Source organism: Carcharhinus amblyrhynchos, chromosome 1 (genome assembly GCF_965287045.1).
Source record: "Carcharhinus amblyrhynchos chromosome 1, sCarAmb.v2.hapA, whole genome shotgun sequence".
Classification (NCBI taxonomy): Eukaryota; Metazoa; Chordata; class Chondrichthyes; order Carcharhiniformes; family Carcharhinidae; genus Carcharhinus; species Carcharhinus amblyrhynchos.
The window spans coordinates 40,716,604-40,737,126 of NC_137324.1; the positions used below are offsets into that span (position 1 = coordinate 40,716,604).

Below are 20,523 nucleotides of genomic sequence, written 5' to 3' on the forward strand. Positions count from 1 at the left end.
AAGGAATTGAAGTTCACATAGATCCGTGAATAGATATCCTCCCATAGAACTCTTCACCTTGCTTTCCCCTTCATTCTTTCATAGGGTGTGGCATTTGTTGCCCATCCCTAATTGCCCCTGAGAAGGCAGTGGTGAGCTGGTGGTGTTTTGCTTCAAATAGATCTTGCGAGCTTTTGCATCCAATAGGGCCCTAGTTTAACATCTCAGTCAAAAAGGCGGCATTTCAGGCAATGCAGCACTCCTTCAGGGCTGCAAACATCCCCACAGCCAAAGTGTCAAAACTCAACTAGAAGGTGAATAAAGAGAATTAGGGTTAGAACCCAATCTGCTTTTGCACTCAACAATGAAAGTTCAAAAATTCCCCATAAATTGTCTGATTCTTTGTAATTTGTTCACAGGAAGCAGATAGTTTCATTCTTGCTGTGTTGAGGAAAGGCAGTTAAAACTATACAATACTTTTACTGCTTAAAACTATACAATACTTCTGTTGCGGCAATTGCCTGGTTTTCACATCCACTTGTTGGAGAGCAGCGCCACCTGGTGACCGCATTATAATTAGACAATGTGGCCTGGATTTTGCAGACCCGATAATAGTGAACATTGGGATGCTCGCTGCTATTGAGAGGCAGAATGGCACCGTAACTGCTGGTGTGCGCACTTGTTCACACTTGGACTGGAAACTGGAAGTTACAGTGCGCGTCAATGCCCTCTGAAGGAGCATCCAGTGGTGGGGTGAGCAAGTTGTACTTTGTCAATTTGGGCTGATTGGCTACAAGGTGGACTGAACACTGAACTGATGAAAAGCAAAATACTGTGGCTGCTGGAATCTGAAACAGAAACAGAAAATGGTGGAAAATCTGAGCAGATCTGACAGCATGTGTGGAGACAGGGAATAGAGCCAACGTTTCAAGTCACGATGAAGGGTCATCCGAACTCGAAATGTTAACTTGATTCTCTCTTTCCACAGACGCTGTCAGACCTGCTGAGATTTTCCAGCATTTTCTATTAATGGAGCTGATATAAGCAGCTGCTGAATGAACTGAAGGAAGACATTGGCATCAGCAGGAATCATAGCATCAGAGTCCATCGAGTCTGCAGTGAGCACAATCCCACTAGGCCCTATCCCTGACACCAAAGGGACATTTTAGCATGGCCAATCCACCTAACCTTCACATCTTTTGACTGTGGGAGGAAACCAGAGCACCCAGGGAAAATCCATACAGACACAGGGAGAACATACAAACTCCACACAGTGACCCAAGCCATGAATCAAACCTGGCTCCATGGCGCTGACCTTCAAATATATGTGATTCTTATCAATATTTTTTCTTTGATGTTTAATGTGACGATAAAAATATATCCAATCTTTTAAAATTCTGCCTACATGCATTATAAAATGGTTTCAAAGCAATAGACTTTTTAAAATAAAGGATAATTGGGTTGTTGAAATTATATTTTTGGCACCAGGACTGACCAAGGTGCATTTTACAGTACTCTGCACTTAAGGTCTTAAGGAATGTGATGGCCTGTTGCTGACAGGAATGACGCTCCGCCTCAAAAAAAAATCAGTGAAATGGCAATCCCAACGTGAACGTCACTAGACTCATGTCTCAAGGTCCACTTGGTGAAGCGATGGCTGCCGCTGCCAGGATTGGCTAGAGGGCAGCTGGTGGCTGATTTGGACATTAAGAATGGCAAAATCCCTGTTCTGTCCCTACGAAATAAGACAAAAAGCAACATTGATAGAGGCTGTATGTGCCAATTTATCTTGATGTGGAAATGTCAGCATTGGACTGGGGTAGACACAGTAAGAAGTCTCACAACACCAGGTTAAAGTCCAATAACATATTTGGTAGGAAATGCACTAGCTTTCAGAGCGCTGCTCCTTCATCAGGTAAGTGGAGAATTCTGATCACAAACAGGGCATATAAAGGCATACATTCAGTTTACAGAATACTGATTAGAATGCAAATCTTTACAGCTAATCAAGTCTTAAAGGCGCAGACAATGTGAGTGGAGATAGCATTAAGCAAAGGTTAAAGAGATGAGTATTGTCTCCAGACAGGACAGTTAGTGAGATGTTGCAAGCCCAAGCATGTCTAATAGTGTGACATGAACCCAAGATCCCTGTTGAGGCCACCGTCATTGGGGCCTCAACTATTTATGATTCACTTTAATGACTTGGATGAGGGGACAGACTGCATTATAGCCAAATTTGATACAAATGATGACATAAAGATAGGAAATCAAATTTTGAGAAAGTTATGAAAAGTCTGCGGGGGGATATAGATAGGTTAAATGAGTAGGTAGAAATTTGGCAGATTGAATATCATCTGGGAAAATGTGAAGTCCACTTGACAGGAAGAACAGAAAAATGGAATGTCTTTAAATGGAGAAACTTGAATTTTTCAGTACAGAGGGATCTGGGTGCATGAATCCCAGAAGGTTAGCATGCAGATACAGCAATAGGAAGGCAAAAGGAATTCAAGTCTTTATTGCAAGAGGGATATAGTATAAAGGTTGGGAGGTCTTACTTCAATTGATGAGACTGCATGTAGTATACGGTGTACAGTTTAGTCTTATGTAAGTAGTAAGGAAGCATTAAAAGGTACATACAAGATACCTTACCTTTACACCATTATTAGCACATTCTTTAATCTCTACACTACCATTAGCCCTGCCTTTGTCTTCTGCTGGTGACATTTTTGTCAATCTCTCCTAAACTCCCACCTATGCCTGACTTTCTATTTTGCTCCATCTTCTCCATCCCCTCCCTATTTTATAATCCATCACATTTCTGCTCTTTTTCAGCTCTGAATAAGTTATATGGATTCAAAACATTAATTTTGTTTGTTTCCAGATGTTTCTGAATTCTTCCATCATTTTCTATTTTCATCTCAAAACTGTGCTCTGTGCTAAATGTTGATTCCATGAGCTATGAGCTACGCTGACAACCAATTTAAGATTGTTAGTTAGGCTTGCAGTGTGGTGTATTTAGGAGTTTTACAATACAGGAAGAGGCCCTTTGGCCCATTGTATCTCTGCCAGCCAGTGTGTACGCATGCTTGTTGTGCATGTACTGGAAGTTACATATATGAATATGCAGTGTCCTGTCCTTTGCGGGTGGAAAGAACATTTACATACATTGTACCTGCTTCAGCTAAATAAGTGAGCCATTTATTGGTTCATTCCTTAGAGCAATGCCTTGGCCAATTGGAGCCAAGCTGCGTAGTTTAAATTTCAAAAACCGTTTGGCAGTTAAATGTCAGCCACTAACAACTTGTACATTCTCCATACAATTTGGAGTCTACTTGCCAAACAATCAGCACTCTCTTCCCATACAGTCTACATTGTTGTTGCAAATTGCCCTGGTGAGTGCAAGACAAAAAACTTTGATAAAGATATCTTCTTTCAGCAATGCAGCAGTATATGTGGGTTTCAAACAACCATTCCACTGATGGCGTGGAGCACGTTGATTGACACCTTCAGGATAGCTCAGGGCCTGAACGAGAGTGTACACAGGTTCCCAGCACTGGAGTTCTGGTGGAGGAGATCCAGAGGAAGATAACAATCCTCTGAGTGGCCTTTAGTGGCACGCGAACTTCTCTACCATCTTGCTCTAATGTCCCATCTTGGCCATCTTGGAGACTCATTCAAAAGCATGTAAAATTGACTGCTGTATGTGTTTTTAACTAAGTTCTAGCTTACTTTAATTGGTATTGTCTGGTATCATGTATTCAGACGAGTTGAGCAGTTTGCCTTATCAGCTCCTCTGTGCTTGTAATAGTCGCACTACTGAGGGCATCAGTACTTGGAATGTTGTGCTACCGAGGTGGAAAATGTTGAGTTTGTTGATATAACTGCAAGCGGACCAGCCATTGCACATGCAGAAAGGTTGTAGTAATTACTGCCTTGTATACTGCAAGTTTTGATATCATTCTAGTGCTTTTTTTTTAAAAGGCACAAGTATTAGCCAACAAGAACTTCTTCAGAATGTACAGACACACACACACAAAGAAATAGGAACAGGAGTAGGCCATCTAGCCCTTCGAGCCTGCCCCGCCATTCAATAAGATCATGGCTGATCTGTCGCTGCTCAGTTCCACTTTCCCGCCCTCTCCCTATAACCCTTAATCCCCTCTCTTATCAAAAACCCATCAACCCGCGTCTTAAAAATATTTAGCGAGGTAGCCTCCACCACTTCAACGGGCAGAGAATTCCAGAGATTCACCACCCTTTGAGTGAAGAAGTTCCTCCTCAACTCTGTTCTAAACCGCCCCCCTTTTATCTTGAGGCTGTGCCCCCTAGTCCTACTGTCTTTTTTGAGTGGGAAGAGTCTCTCCACCTCTATCCTATCCATCCCATTCATCATCTTATACGTCTCAATGAGATCTCCCCTCATTCTTCTAAACTCTAACGAGTACAAGCCCAGTTTATTCAGCCTCTCCTCATAGCTCAACCCCCTCAACTCTGGTATCAGCCTAGTAAACCTCCTCTGCACTCCCTCCAAGGCCAAAATATCTTTGCGCAGGTGCGGCGCCCAAAACTGCACACAGTACATGTATATACGCCTCAATGTGTGAACCTCCCTGGTACATTTAAGGCTAAAATTTACATGGCAATATGGACACACTAAAGCTAAAAATATAGTTTTTAAACATTTACTCATGGGATGTGATCACTGCTGGCAAGGCCAATGTGTGATGCTCATCCTTAATTGTCCATGAAAAAGCAATGGTACGCCTCCTTGAACTGTTGCAGTCTATCAGGTACACCACAGTGGTGTTGGAAGGAAGGTTCAGGATTTTCACCCAATGATAGTAAAGGAACAATGATACAGCCAGATGGTATGCAGCTTTGAAGGGAGCTTGCAGATGGTGATGTTCCCATGCATGGTGTGTCCATATTTTTCTAGGTGGTGGAAAATGTTGAGAAGTCTTGACATATTCTGCAGTATATTGTGTACTGCTGCAACAATGTAATGTTGATAGAGTGAGTGATTTTTAAAGGTGGTGGATGGGGTCTGATCAAAACAACTGCATCTTGGGCCTGGAGGCAAGTTTCTATGTTGAGCAATATACAACCAAGATACTATTTAGTTTATAAACAAAATAGGACTTCAAATGATACAATATATACTGAAGTGTGATTTTATTTATTCTGTGCTCTGCATAGATGCACACCAAGTGCCTGCATAGGTAGGAACCATCATGAAAACTGTAAACATAATAATGAGTTTCCCCCCAGTTCCTTTGAAATACCCTACCAACGTCAATCAAAATCTTATAAGCATTTACTTAGCAAGAAGTCATAGGTAAGTATCAGTGAACATTTTCTTTTCACAAGTCCTCCATTATTGGCACAGACTCTCTTAAAACAGACTGCATCCTACGGTCATTATCACTGCATTCTTTGATGAACAGTAAGATTCAAGATGCCAAGGGAAAAAAAAATCACAAAATTCATCATCTTAAGATGATTTTGACACCATTAACAAAGAAGGCAATTTTCCCTTTCAATGCTATATAAAGGCACTAACCTTCACTCTGACCTGCTAGAACTTACTAGTTGTTAATTTTTGCAAAACTTCACAGTCTCTTATTTCTTGCTCTTAAAAACATCCCATTTCATGGATTCTAAGCACTTTGTGACAAGCTTGTATACTTTTATTGAGGACAAACACCTCCCAACAAACCACAAAATGTCTTGTTCAAGGAAAGTCAAATTACATTACCAGCTGTCTTTATTCTTTGAGCGAAAGCTATCTCCACACAACAAACTGCCACAGAACCATTCCCCATTGCTCTCTCAGGGATGTGTATACTGTAAATAGTTGCTCAATAACCATAAAATATAACCACGGTGCTTTCCAGAACAATAAAAGAGATGCCAGTCTTGAAAAGATGATATTGCTGTAAATCAAAAATGTGATTGCATACATGATTGCTCTTGTTGACAACTTGAACTTAACTCTATGTAGATGGCAGTTTCCGTTCAAAGAATCAAGATAGCTGGAAAGGTGGGAAATCTAACTTCATTAAAAGACTGAAATTTGGTGAATATTTAAAACAGAAAGCCATGTGATATTACAGAAAATGGCTGTCTAATACGGGCTGTAAACCTATTAAAATTTGGACGCTGTATAAAAATAGTAGTTGACTGACAATTATACTTAAGTTGGACGAAATACAACAGGGGAAGATAGAAAATTGTTTTTAAATTTCATTTTCTATTTGCTTAATGGAAACTTTAAAAATGAAGGCGTTATCATAATTGACATGCATACAACAAATTATACAATTAATGGAAAATCAAATCCTTTCAAAAATGTAAATCTATATACACATCTCAATAAAATACCTCTAGGTGGCAGAAATCCTATATGGTTTTGCAGTGCAATATGTCTTCATTGCGCAAATAAAACATACCAGCTGTGTGGCATCTCACCAAGCACATATTAAACAGTTGGTGGTTCAATGAAGGATGCAACAAAATATTTACAGGACTGATTACTGGTCGTCTGTAATGATCATACATTAATAAAGAAATGCATATGAGAGATAATTTAGTCTAAATGACATTTAAATGTGATTCAGCATTCTGTCTAGGTAGACAATGTACATTAGTTTAAATAGAATTACACTATCCAGTCTCTATTCTCATTGAGTAGAAAGCTCGAATTTTGCAAGGTAGGTATCCAGAGAGACACCAACAACACATTTGTGCTGTTTCTTACCTGAATATGTGGCATATATCAAAAACAGACTTCAATGTTACAAGAGGCATAGACAGCCTACTAATGCCAGTGTTGTGTTAACTTCAATCTGGCAGCAGCACGTGTCACATCAAACCATTACAATAAATATGAAAGGATTCTACTGAACAGTATGTTCAAGAGATTGAGTCAAAATATTAATCACTTTGGCATCAATTTTGCAGTATTGACATAAATGGACACAAATATGGACCTGAAAATTTCTTGCCAATTGCAAGAAAATGGAAAACAATTGTGCAGGTTGCAGTTTTCTGAAGGCAGGTATTGACATCAGTCTCAGCAATCTTACCATAGTTTCAAATGGTTAATTAAGAATGGTAGGATCAGTATAGGAATTAACTTTAATCAACAGACACACAAATAAATACAAGACTGGTCAGGAACCAGCTCCAAACTGAATTAAAAAAAAATTAATTCTGAAATTATATAGGGAACTTCCACAACCATTAAAATCCATTTCAGATAGTTGGTGGGTGCTTAACTACACAAGACATGTTTATGAGTTTGACTAGATCATCTTCTGACACACAGCTGAAAAAGATATTTCGTTGTTAAAAAGACAAGCTTTGTTTTGGCATGTTGGATTCAATTATGAGCTAACAAATGGAGCAAAGAGAAACTCTATAGCCACAATCTAACTGATCAGCTTCTCTTTCCAATGAATATTAATTATAAATAAGTTAAGTTAGATATTCTTCAGTGGTTAAGGTCCTATGAACACACAATGTTATGATTTGTCCAATTAAAAGATAAACCTGTGTACAACTAAAGAGATTGTTCTTTGGAGGCTTCAAGGCTCTGTGTTGTCACAAAAACTGCTTTGGCTGTTTGCGCAATATCAGCTTTTTCTTATAAAAATAGACATACACAGAACTGCTGGGATGATTCAAACTGCAACAAATAGTTTGGTACAAGACTATTGATGGAATTCTAGTAGTTTCATTAATTCTGGATGCCATCAGTATTCTTCTCGTACTGATTAGCGTAGGTCTTATTTTTGTGTAAGATAATGACGTGTGTACTTCAAAAACAAATGAAATCTTACTAAGGAGGGTGACAAAGAAATGCATAATTGCACAGGTACTATTTACATAACACACTTCATTTAGGCTTCAAACTGGTGTAAACTTAGAACAAAACTTAGTAAAAGGAACTGTGGACTCAGTAACTGCATACATTGAAACAGTTCCAATAAGTTACTTCATCATGACACAGAATTTTCTATAATTTCCAGCAGAGTTTGTAAATCATGCATTTACATCATGATATACATTATTAACATTCAAGCCCTGCCGTTTCTTTGTTTGCAAACAGCCAGACAGTGTATTCTTCATCTTCACTTGACGTGACCTGATCTGACCTGCTGTGACATAGCTGTTCAGCCAACAATACCCAGAGGTAAAACTATAGTGCAGTTGCTCCCTGGATATTGACATGAAAGGTTAAGGCATCATTTTTTTGTTGTACTTCCAATTTGCGATGCATTCTTGCTAGTGACCAGGCTTGTCTGACTCTTCTGAGGTCCGGGTAGTTGCGCACAAGCCTTTTTCTTTGCATTCTGAAGCTTGTTTTTGTTCTTAAAAACTTGAATAGGATCCAGTTTGTTAATGAAAGTCGTATCATCATCTGCTATAATACTGGTAGTGCAGGCAGGTTTATACATATTAAACCATTGCTGAAAATAAAGAGAACATTTCATGAAATTAAAAAAAAACTTGACTTGTCACAAAACATCACAGACGAATAAGGAATTTGTTTTTAATTGGAAAGCTGAGTCAAAATATCTGTAAGACACTAACACTTGTTCTATTATTCACAGCCATGATTGCACAAATGGCACAATATTTTCAAGCTGACAAATCAGAATGATTGACCCAGTTTGAGAATTTCTGGCAAGCTGTTGCAGCAGTGCACCAGAATTCCAGAGAAGTTCAAGTGCAAAGCAGTGCTGCATTCTATAGCACATCGAGTTACTGCAATCATTCATTCTGAGGTGAGTTTTTTTTTGTTTGTGTTCAGGGTATTTGGATGCCAATTAATATAAAGATGTCTTCTTTTGTGACAAAAGTGTTACCAAAGAAAATTATTGAAAAAGTGTTGATTCTTGACAGGGAAACAAATTACATGTGACACTAACAATTGTGCTTTCAAGACTTTCAAATCTTCTCATGAAGATTAGAACATCTCTTTTTAAAATCATGAGAGCAGCTTAATTACATCACTGTTCCACTGAGAGTTAAAGTTTTGCTGATCTGCCCTCTTAATTTACTTGGAGAAATGTTTCCTAACATTACAGAATATTGAAAACAAACTGTACTTCCTACCTTAGCTTGAGGACTAATACCATATTTTGTTAATGCATATTGCCACTGGGGTAATCCCAGGTGAACGAGCATAAGTCGATAATAGGCTGTGAACGTGTCTGATAGAAAATGCCAGTAAAGTGCTCTGTCCAAGAACCAGATTTCAGCATTAGAAGACACAACTCCTGTGGAGGAAAAAAGAATGCATAATGGACCAGAAGGGCAATTTTTAAAAGCTATTTAATACTGTATAGTTTAAAGTAGTGATCAATTTAAATGTGAAACTTGAAAATATAAAACTTGAACAGCAGTAAATGCTAAGATTTCCCAAAATGTTAAATTTGCAGTTCCATAGAATTCTTACAGTGCAAAAAGATTTGGCCCATGAAGTCTGCATTGACCACAATCCCACCCAGGCTCTATCCCTGTCGCACCATGTATTTACCCTGATACAAAGGGGCAATTTACCATGTCCAATCAATCTAACCCGCACACCTTTGGAGTGCGGGGGAAACGACAGCACTGAGAGGAAACCCATGCAAGCACAGGGAGAATGTGCAGATTCCACACAATGACCTGAGACTGGAATTGAACCTTGGTCCTTGGCTCTGTGAGACAGCAGTGCTGACCACTGTGCCACCCCCTTTTTTTTGTAAACAGCAGATGGAATGTAAAGTGGAGAAATGCAAGGTTATTAACTTTGTTGCTAAGAATAGAAATACAGAATGTTAAAAGACATGAAACTTATGTTCATATTAGGAAGTCTCACAACACCTGGTTAAAATCCAACAGGTTTATTTTGAATCACAAGCTTTTGAAGCACTGCTCCTTCATCAAAGGAGCAGCGCTCTGAAAGCTCATGATTCCAAATAGACCTGTTGCACTTTAACCTGGTGTTGACAGACTTCTAACTGTGCCCATCCTAGTCCAACGTCGGCATCTCCACATCAGTGTTCATGTTGAGAGATACTTGGATGTACTGTAACAAGGAACACAAAGCAAGCATGTATGCGGAGCAAGCAATTAGGAAGGCAGATTGCATTTTAGCTTTTAAAAAAATATTACCATTACCTTAGTTGCTCACAGCTACATGTTTAGATTTTACCAGGAACCCTGAAAATATCTGGAGAAATTATTGGTGGATTATTAAATTTTGATATGAAAATTGGCCCTTATTAGTAATAATGACCAGATCAAATTCACTTCCTGCAGTGTTTCACGTTTTCAATGTTTTATTAATCAGAAAAATTTTCTTGACTTTAGCTATTGCTGCTATCATAAACACAGTTTATAGAGTGGTTGAATATGAGTAGTTCTATGCTCTGACTATAGATTTGCCTACATTATGGCACCTGTATTTTAAAAGGAACTCATTAGTTTTGAAGCTGTTTGAGACATTTCAAAGATTTGATTAAAATGCCATTTAAATGCAAGACCTTTTCAAGTTTCTATCCAAACATTTATGACATTGCTGGTTGTGACACTTTGCACAAAAATCTTGAGGCATCAATAAATATCCATGAGTCAATTATTTTAATGTTGGTACATATGTAAACTAAATATACAGACATAGCCTTTCAATTTGTTGGAGGTCTGGGTAATTATAGTGTAAAACTGACAAAGCAAAAATTAGTAAAGTTAATCATTTGAGTAATTAAACATCAATACACCAAAGAGAATTAATTTTTCATCAGAGACAGCAATTCACTTTAATCTATATCTACCATGCATAACCATAGCCTACCAGCTAATTTCACTACTTGATCAATTATTGCCTCAATAACTGCAAAGGAATTTTGTTGGCATTCAATGTGTATTGAAGGCTGGCCCTACAATAAAATTATGACTGATTTACATCTGGTGGGTATAGCAGTATCTTCAAAATAATTTTATCAACTGACTTTATTTAATTTATCAGACGAACAGAATGTTGCGGTGTGCCTGTACTAACAAACATATTAGATGTGAGTGGAATATCATAATACTTCAAGAAAATGATAAAACATTGATAGATAAATTATTCTGGGAGTTGTGACTACAACTATTAATATTGAACACTGAAACAATAATTATTTGGCTGTTATTTTTCTTTCAATTGTAATTTTGAAGCTAATACTCTTCTACAAGAAATACAAGACCATAAGACCATAGGAGCAGAATTAGGCCACTTGGCCTATTGAGTCTGCTCCGCTATTCAATCACGCCTGACATTTTTCCTCATCTCCATTCTCCTGCCTTTTTCCCACAACCTCTGATTCCTTTATTAATCAAGAACCTATCAATCTGTCTTAAAGACACTCAATGACCTGGCCTCCACAGCCTTCTGCGACAAAGAGTTCCACAGATTTACCACTCTCTGGTTGATGAAATTCCTCCTCATCTCTGCTTTAAAGGATCGTCCCTTTAGCCTAACTTGTGCCCTCTGGTTCTAATTTTTCCTACTAGTGGAAACATCCACTCCACGTCCAGTCTATCCAGGCCTTGCAGTATCCTGCAAGTTTCAATAAGATCCCCCCATATCCTTATAAACTCCAATGAGGACAGACCCAGAGTCCTCAACTGTTCCTCATACGACAAACTCTGCATTCCAGGGATCATTTTTGGAATCTTCTCTGGACTCTTTCCAAGGCCAGCTCATCCTTCCTTAGACATAGGGCCCAAAATGGTTCACAATACTCCAAATGGGGTCTGACCAGAGCCTTAAAGAACCTCTTGTATTCTAACCTGCTCAACATGAATGCTAACATTGCATTTACACTCCTAACTGCTGACTGAACCTGCATGTTAAACATAAGAGAATCTTGAACAAGGAGTCCCAAGTCCCCTTGTGTTCCGATTTTCTATGCATTTCCCCATTTAGAAAATATTCTATGTCTCCATTCCTCCTCCCATTTTTCCACGTTGTGTTCCATCTGCCACTTCTTTGCCCACTCTCCTAGCCTGTCCAAGTCCTCCTGCTTCCTCTGTACTACCTGGCTGTCTACATATCTTTGTATCATCTACAAACTTAACAACAGTGCCTTCAGTTCCTTCTTCCAAATCATTAATGTATATTGTGAAAAGCTGTGGTCCCAGCACCGACCCCCGAGGCACACCACTAGACACTGGCTGCCATCCTGAAAAAGGCCTCTTTATCCCCACTCTCTGCCTTCTGCCAGAGAGCCAATCTTCTATCCATGCCACGATCTTACACTTAACACCATGGTCTCTTAACTTATTTAACAGTCTCCTAATGTGGCACCTTATCAACGGCCTTCTGGAAATTTAAATAAATCTCGTCCACTGGTTCTCCTAAATCTAACTTCCTTGTTACCTCCTCAAAGAACTCTAACAAATTTGTCAGGCATGACCTCTCATTGGTGATGCTATGCTGACTCAGTCCTATTTTCTCACGCACTTCCAAGTACTCTTAATGGACTCTAAAATCTTGCCAATGACCAAAGTCAGGCTAACCAACCTATAATTTCCCATCTGTTGCTCCCTCCCTTCTTAAACAGCGGTGTTACATTAGCTACTTTCCAGTCCCCTTCTGGTACCCTCCCTGCCTCCAGTGATTCCTGAAAGATCACCATCAATGCCTCCACAATTTCTTCAGCTATCTCTTTTAGAACCCTGGGGTGTAGTCCATCCGGTCCAGGTGATTTATCCACCTTCAGACCTTTCAGTTTCCCCAGAACCCTCTCCTTAGTAAAGGCCACTACACTCACCTGTGGCCCTGACTCTCCTGGAACTCTGGCATTCCACTGGTCTCTTCCACTCTGAAGTAACTATCCAGTTCCTCTGCCATTTCTTTGTTTCCTATTATTACTTCTCCAGCCTCATTTTCCAGTAGTCCAATGTCTATTTTTGCCGTTCTCTTACCTTTCATACATTGAAAAAAGCTCTTCCTATCTTCTTTTATATTATTAGCTAGTTTACAGTCACATTTCATCTTCTCCCCCCTTATTGCTTTTTTCGTTATCCTCTGCTCGCTTTTAAAGGCTTCCAAATCATCTGATTTCCCACTAATCTTTGCCACTTTGTATGCTTTTTCTTTTGCTTTTAATGCTGTCCTTGGCTTCCCTCATCAGCCATGGATGCCTCGTCCTCCTCTTAGCAGGTTTCCTCCTCCTTGAGATGAATTTCTGTTGTGCAGCCTGAATAACCCCCAAAAACTCCTGCCAATGCTGTTCCCTTTCTAATCAACTTGACCAGCATCTCCCTCATGTCTCTGCAGTTACCTTTATTTAATTGTAATACCATTATATCTGATTCCAGCTTCTCCCCCTCAAACTAAGGGTAAATTCTATCACAGTGTGGTCACTGCTACATAAGGGTTCCTTCACCTTAAGTTCCCTAATCAAGACTGCCTCTTACACATCATCAAATCCAGAATTACCTGTTCCCTAGTTGGCTCTGTCACAAGCTGCTCCAAAAAAACCATCTTTTAGATATCCCATAAATTCCTTTTCTTGGGATCCACTACCTACCTGATTTTCCCAGTCCACGTGCATATTGAAGACCCCCATGATTATTGTAATATTGCCTTTTTTATATGCCTTTTCTATCTCCTGATTTATTTACTGCCCCATAGCCTGACTACTGCTAGGGGCCTGTATATAATTCCCATCAGGGTCTTTTTACCTTTGCGATTCTTCAACTCTACCCACAGAGATTCCATGCCTTCTGATCCTACATCACTTCTTGCTATCGATATAACTGCATTCCTTACTAACAATGCAACCCCACCCTCTTTGCCCATTTGCCTTCCGATAGGACACATATTCTTGGATATTTAGATCCCAGCCCTGATCCCCTTGCAGCCATGTCTCTGTGATGCCCACAACATTGTACCGGCCAGTTTTGATGTGCACAATGAGCTCGTTTACCTTGTTCCGTACATTGTGCTCCATGTCAACATAAGCTTCAGTTGAACAAAGAACAGTTCAGCACACGAAAAGCCCTTCGGCCCTCCAAGCCTGCGCCGATCACGGGGGCATATCCCTCTACTCCCCATTTGTGCACATGTCTATCAAGATAAGTTTTAAATGTGACTAATGTAACTGCCTCAACGACCTCACTTGGCAGTGTATTCCAAGCCTCCACCATCCCCCGTGTAAAAACTCCCCCCCGCACATCTCCACTGAACCTTTCCCCCCTTACCTTGAACTTGTGACCCCTTGTAATTGTCATTTCTACCCAGGGAAAAAGCTTTCAACTGTTCACTGTATCTATACCTTTCATCATTTTATAAACTTCTATCAGGTCACCCCTCAGCCCCCATCTTTCCAGGGAGAACAATTCCAGTTTATTCAATCTCTCCTCATAGCTAATACCCTCCATACCAGGCAACATCCTGGTAAATCTTTTCTGTACTCTCACCAAAGCCTCCATGTCCTTCTGGTAGTGCGGTGATCAGAATTGGACACAGTATTCCAAATGTGACCTAACCAACTTTTTGTACAACTGTAACATAATTTGCCAACTTTTATACTTGATGCTCCATCTGAAAGCATGCCATATATTTTCTTCACCACCTTCTCCACTTGTGCTGTCACTTTTAATGATTCTGTGGACTGTACTCCCAGATCTCTGTGTTTATGCTCCTGACGGTTCTGCCATTGATTTTATAGCTCTCAAATATAGCACTGGATCTACCAAAATGCATCACCTTGCATTTGTCCGGATTAAATGCCATCTGTCATTTCTCTGTCCAATTTTCCAGTCTATCAATATCCTGCTGTATTCTCTGACGATCTTCATCACTATCCACAACTCCACAAATCTTAGTATCATCTGCAAACTTGTTAATCAGACCAGCTACATTTTCTTCCAAGTCATTTATATATATTACAAACAACAGAGGTCCCAGCATGGATCTCTGCGGAACACCATAAGTTACAGACCTCCATTCAGAAAAACACCCTTCTACCACTATCCTCTTGTCTTTTGGACAAGCCAGTTTTGAATCCATCTAGTTAGTTAACCTTTTAAGAACATAAGAGCTAGGAGCAGGAGTAGGCCCTCTGACCCCTCATGCCTGCGCTGACATTCAGTAAGATCATGGCTGATCTTTTTATGGATTCAGTTCTACGTACCCACCCGCTTACTATAACCTTAATTCCTTTACAGTTCAAAAATTTATCTATCCTTGCCTTAAAAACATTCAATGAGGTAGCCTCAACTGTTTCACTGAGCAGGGAATTCCACAGATTCACAAACTATGTGTGAAGAAGTTCCTCTTCAACTCAGTCCTAAATCTGCTTCTCCTTATTTTGAGGCTATGCCCCCCAGTTCTAGTTTCACCCACCAGTGGAAACAACTTCGCTGTTTCTACCTTACCTACTTCCTTCATAATCTTAAATGTTCCTATAAGATTTCACCTCATTCTTCTGAATTCCAATGAGTATAGACCCTGTCTACGCAGTCTCTCCTCATAAGCCAACCCTCTCAACTCCGGAATCAACCCAGTGAATCTCCTCGGCACCCGCTCCGGTGCCAGTATATCCTTTCACAAGTAAAGAGACCAAAACTGTACACAGTACTCAAGGTGTAGCCTCACCAGCACCTTATAGCAACATAACTTTGCTGTTTTTAAATTCCATCCCTCTAGCAACGAAGGACAAAACTCTATTTGTCTTCTTAATTACCTACTGCACCTACAAACCAACTTCTTGAGATTCCCGCACAAGGACACCCAGGTCCCTTTGCATAGCAGCATGCTGCAATTTTCACCACTTAAATAATAGTCCATTTTGCTGTTATTCCTACCAAAATGGATGTTCTCATATTTACCAACATTGTACTCCATCTGCCAGACCCTTGCCACCCATATAGATTATCTATATCCCTTTGCGGACTTTCAGCGTCCTCTGCACACTTTGCTCTTCCACCCATCTTAGTGTCATCTGCGAACTTTGACACACTACACTTGGTCCCCAACTCTAAATCATCTATGTAAATTATAAACAATTGTGGTCCCAACACTGATCCCTGAGGCACACCACTAGTCACTATTGCCAACCAGAAAAACACCCATTTAACCAATCCTCTATCCATGCTAATACATTACCCGTAACACTGTGCACCTTTATCTTATGCAGCAGTCTTTGGTGCGGCACTTTGTCAAATGCCTTCTGGAAGTCCAGATACACCACATCCACAGGTTTCCCATTGTCCACTGCACATGAAATGTTCTTAAAGAATTCCACCAAATTAGTCAAACATGACCTGCCCTTCATTAACCTATGTTGCGTCTTACCAATGTGACAGTTCATATCCAGATGTCTCGCTATTTCTTCCTTCATGATAGATTCAAGCATTTTCCCTGCTACAGAAGTTAAGCTAACCAGCCTAAAGTTACCTGCCTTTTGTCTTCCTCCTTTTTTAAATAGTGGCGTCACATTTGCTGATTTCCAATCTGCGGGAACCACCCCAGAGTCCAGTGAATTTTGGCAAATTACCACTGGTGCATTTGTATTTCTCCCACCATCTCTTTTAGTACCCTGGGATGCATTCCATCAGGAGACTTGCCTACCTTTAGCCCCATTAACTTGCCCAACACTACCTTTTTCATGATAATGATAGTTTCTAGGTTCTCACCTGCCATAGCCTTGCTGTCATCAATTTTTGGCATGTTATTTGTGTCTTCCGCTGTGAAGACCGACACAAAATACCTGTTCAATGCCTCAGCCATTTTCTCATTTCCAGTTATTACATCCTCCTTCTCATCCTCTAAAGGACCAATGTTTACTTTCGCCATTCTTTTTCGTTTTATATATTTGTAGAAACTTTTGCTATCTGTTTTCATATTCTGAGCTAGTTTACTCTCATAATCCATCTTACCTTTCTTTACAGCTTTTCTCGTGGCTTTCTGCTGATCTTTAAAGAATTCCCAATCCTCTACGTTCCCACATTAATCTTTGCCACTTTGTAAACATTTTTTTTTAATTTGATACCCGCCTTTATTTCCTTAAATATCCATGGCTGATTATTTCTTTTTCTATAGTCCTTCCTCATCACTGGCATATGCTTTGCTGAGCACTGTGAAAGATTGCTTTGAAAATCCTCCACTGTTCCTCAGTTGTCCCGCCATAAAATTTTTGCTCCCAGTCTACTTTAGCCAACTCCTCCCTCATTCCTTCATAGTCTCCTTTAGAACATAAGAACATAAGAAATAGAAGCAGGAGTAGGCCATCTAACCCTTCGAGCCTGCCCTGCCATTCAATAAGATCATGGCTGATCTATCCTTTGTTTAAGCACAAGATATTGATATTGTATTTTACCTTCTCACGCTCCATCCGTATTTTAAATTCAGCCATACTGTGATTGCTTCTTCCAAGAGGATCCCTAACTGCAAGATCTCCCGTCTCATTACACAGGACCAGATCTAGGATAGCTTGCTCCCTTGTCAGTTTCATTACATACTGTTCAAGCAAGCTATCGCAGATACATTGTGTGAACTCCTCCTCAAGGCTGCCTTGACAGATTAAAATCCCCTATGATAACTGCTGAATCTTTTACATGCATCAGTTATTTACATAGAAACATAGAAAAATACAGTACAGTACAGGCCCTTCGGCCCTCGATGTTGTGCCGAGATACGTCCAAACCCAAGATCAAGCTATCCCACTCCCTATCATTCTGGTGTGCTCCATGCGCCTATCCAATAACCACTTGAAAGTTCCTAAAGTGTCTGACTCCACTACCACAGCAGGAAGTGCATTCCACGCCCCAGCCACTCTCTGAGTAAAGAACCTACCTCGGACATCCCTCCTATATCTCGCACCATGAACCTTAAAGTTATGCCCCCTAGTAACAGCTACATCCACCTGAGGAAATAGTCTCTGCACGTCCACTGTATCTACCCCCCTCATCATCTTATGAACCTCTATTAAGTTGGCTCTCATCCTCTTCTAAAGAGAAAAGCCCCAGCTCCCTCAACCTTTCCTCATAAGATCTACTTTCCAAACCAGGCAGCATTCTGGTAAATCTCCTCTGCACTCTCTCAATACTTCCACATCCTTCCTATAGTGAGGCGCCCAGAACTGCACACAATATTCCAAATGTGGTCTCACCAAGATCCAGTATTGTTGCAGCATAACCCCACAGCTCTTAAACTCAAACTTCCTGTAAATAAACGCTAACACACTATAAGCCTTCTTCATGGCTCTATCCACTTGAGTGGCAACTTTCAGAGATGTGTGGATATGAACCCCAAGATCTCTCTGTTCCTCCACATTCCTCAGAACCTTGCCGTTGACCCTGTAATCCGCATACAAGTTTGTTTTACCAAAATGAATCACCTCAAACTTACCAGGGTTAAACTCCATCTGCCACTTTTCTGCCCAGCTCTGCATCCTATCAATGTCTCTTTGCAGCCTGCAAGAGCCCTCCACCTCATCCACCACGCCACCAATCTTGGTTCTTTGTTTATTTCTCACCCCACCATGATGTCATTATTTGGTGGCCTATAGACTACACCTATCAGTGACTTTTTCTCCTTACTATTTCTAATTTCCACCCAAATGGATTCAATCTTTTTTTCCATAGAACCTATATCATCTCTCACTACCGCCCTGATATCATCCTTAAATATCAGAGCTACACCACCTGCCTTAACCTTCCTGTCGGTCCCTCCAAAGAGTTTGATACCCCTGGATATTCAACTCCCAATTGTGACCATCCTGCAACCACGTCTCTGTAATGGCCACCAAATCATACTCTTTCACAATGATTTGTGCTATCAGCTCATTTACCTTGTTTCGAATGCTACGAGCATTCAGAAAATGTGCCCTTATGCTAGCTTTTGTATCTTCTTTTTGAAATCTAATATTTCCAATAATAACATCAGAGTTCTCCTTTTGCACCAGCTTTCCATGAGGGACCTTGTCAAATGCTTTACTAAAGTTCAAGAAGACAACAGCCATAGTCCTTCCCTGGTCTGGATGGGAATGAGCAGAAAAATCTATCTGAAGTGTGTGTTAATTATTAATGGTGCTTGAATGGGAATGGGTGTGAACTGGGCAAGTGGAATTGTGCATACTATAAAGATACATAAGAACATAAGAAATAGGAGCAGGAGTAGGCCATCTAGCCCTTCGAGCCTGCCCCGCCATTCAATAAGATCATGGCTGATCTGTCGTGGCTCAGTTCCACTTTCCCTCCCTCTCCCCATAACCCTTAATCCCCTCTCTTATCAAAAACCCATCAACCCATGTCTTAAAAATATTTAGCGAGGTAGCCTCCACCACTTCAACAGGCAGAGAATTCCAGAGATTCACCACCCTTTGTGTGAAGAAGTTCTTCCTCAACTCCGTTCTAAACCACCCCCCCTTTATCTTGAGGCTGTGCCCCCTAGTCCTACTGTCCTTTCTGAGCGGGAAGAGTCTCTCCACCTCTATCCTATCCATCCCATTCATCATCTTACATGTCTCAATGAGATCTCCCCTCATTCTTCTAAACTCTAACAAGTACAAGCCTAGTTTATTCAGCCTCTCCTCATAGCTCAACCCCCTCAACTCCGGTATCAGCCTAGTAAACCTCCTCTGCACTCCCTCCAAGGCCAAAATATCCTTGCGTAAGTGCGGCGCCCAAAACTGCACACAGTACTCCAGCAGCGGCCTCACCAATGCCCTATACAGCCGCAGCAAGACCTCCCTACTTTTATATTCAATCCCCCTTGCTATGAAGGCCAGCATCCCATTTGCCTTCCTGACCACCTGCTGCACCTGCAAGCTGGGTTTTTGCGACTCGTGCACAAGGACCCCGAGGTCCCTCTGCACCATCGCCTGCTGCAGTTTTTCGTCACGTAAATAATAATCCTTCCTACCAAAGATGGATGTGTACTCTGAAGGGAAATAAAAAATATTGATTTATCAAGAGTTACATCATACCATGAACATTAGAATTCCTCTTGCATCACTTTAGTGCTTTAACAAATGTGGAAATTTTAACACAAACTTCACAGAAAGTGTTGATAAAAGGGCTTTTCAGAAGTGCACAACATACACAAGATTACCGCTATCATAGAATCCCTACAGTGCAGAAGGAGGCCATTCAGCCCATTGAACCTGCACCATCAACAATCCCACCCAGGCCCTATCCTCGTAACCCCATATGTTTGTCCTGTTAATCCCCCAACACTAAGGGGTAATGGCCAATCCACTAAATCTGCACATCTTTAAGATTACCTCGAGATCATTCATTTACTTCGAGATCTTACTTCAACTCAGTTTTCTATTTATCCAAGTATTTTCACAGTTAGCTGCATCATCTATTATTTTTGTGATTTATCTGGTTTGTACACCATCTCCTGTTTGAACATTTTCCATTAGTTGCGCAATGTCTTATCTGTCAATTTTTCTTTGCAATTTACCTGGTCATATTTTAAGAACATAAGAACATAAGAAATAGGAGCAGGAGTAGGCCATCTAGCCCTTCGAGCCTGCCCCGCCATTCAATAAG

At 40.4% G+C, this 20,523-nt stretch overlaps 1 protein-coding gene across 1 annotated transcript in view; it reads right to left on the reverse strand.

Annotated features, from left to right (window-relative positions):
• Positions 1-7,185: 7,185 nt before the first annotated feature.
• tpgs2 (tubulin polyglutamylase complex subunit 2) overlaps positions 7,186-20,523 on the reverse strand; it is a 39,901-nt gene continuing 26,563 nt past the window's right edge. Inside the window, exons 6-7 of the mRNA XM_080214490.1 lie at positions 9,100-9,263; positions 7,186-8,450 (exon numbers count right to left, since the gene is read on the reverse strand). Coding sequence (XP_080070616.1) covers positions 8,226-8,450; positions 9,100-9,263 — 389 coding nt within the window. The 3' untranslated portion in view covers positions 7,186-8,225. The remainder of the gene's footprint in view (positions 8,451-9,099; positions 9,264-20,523) is intronic.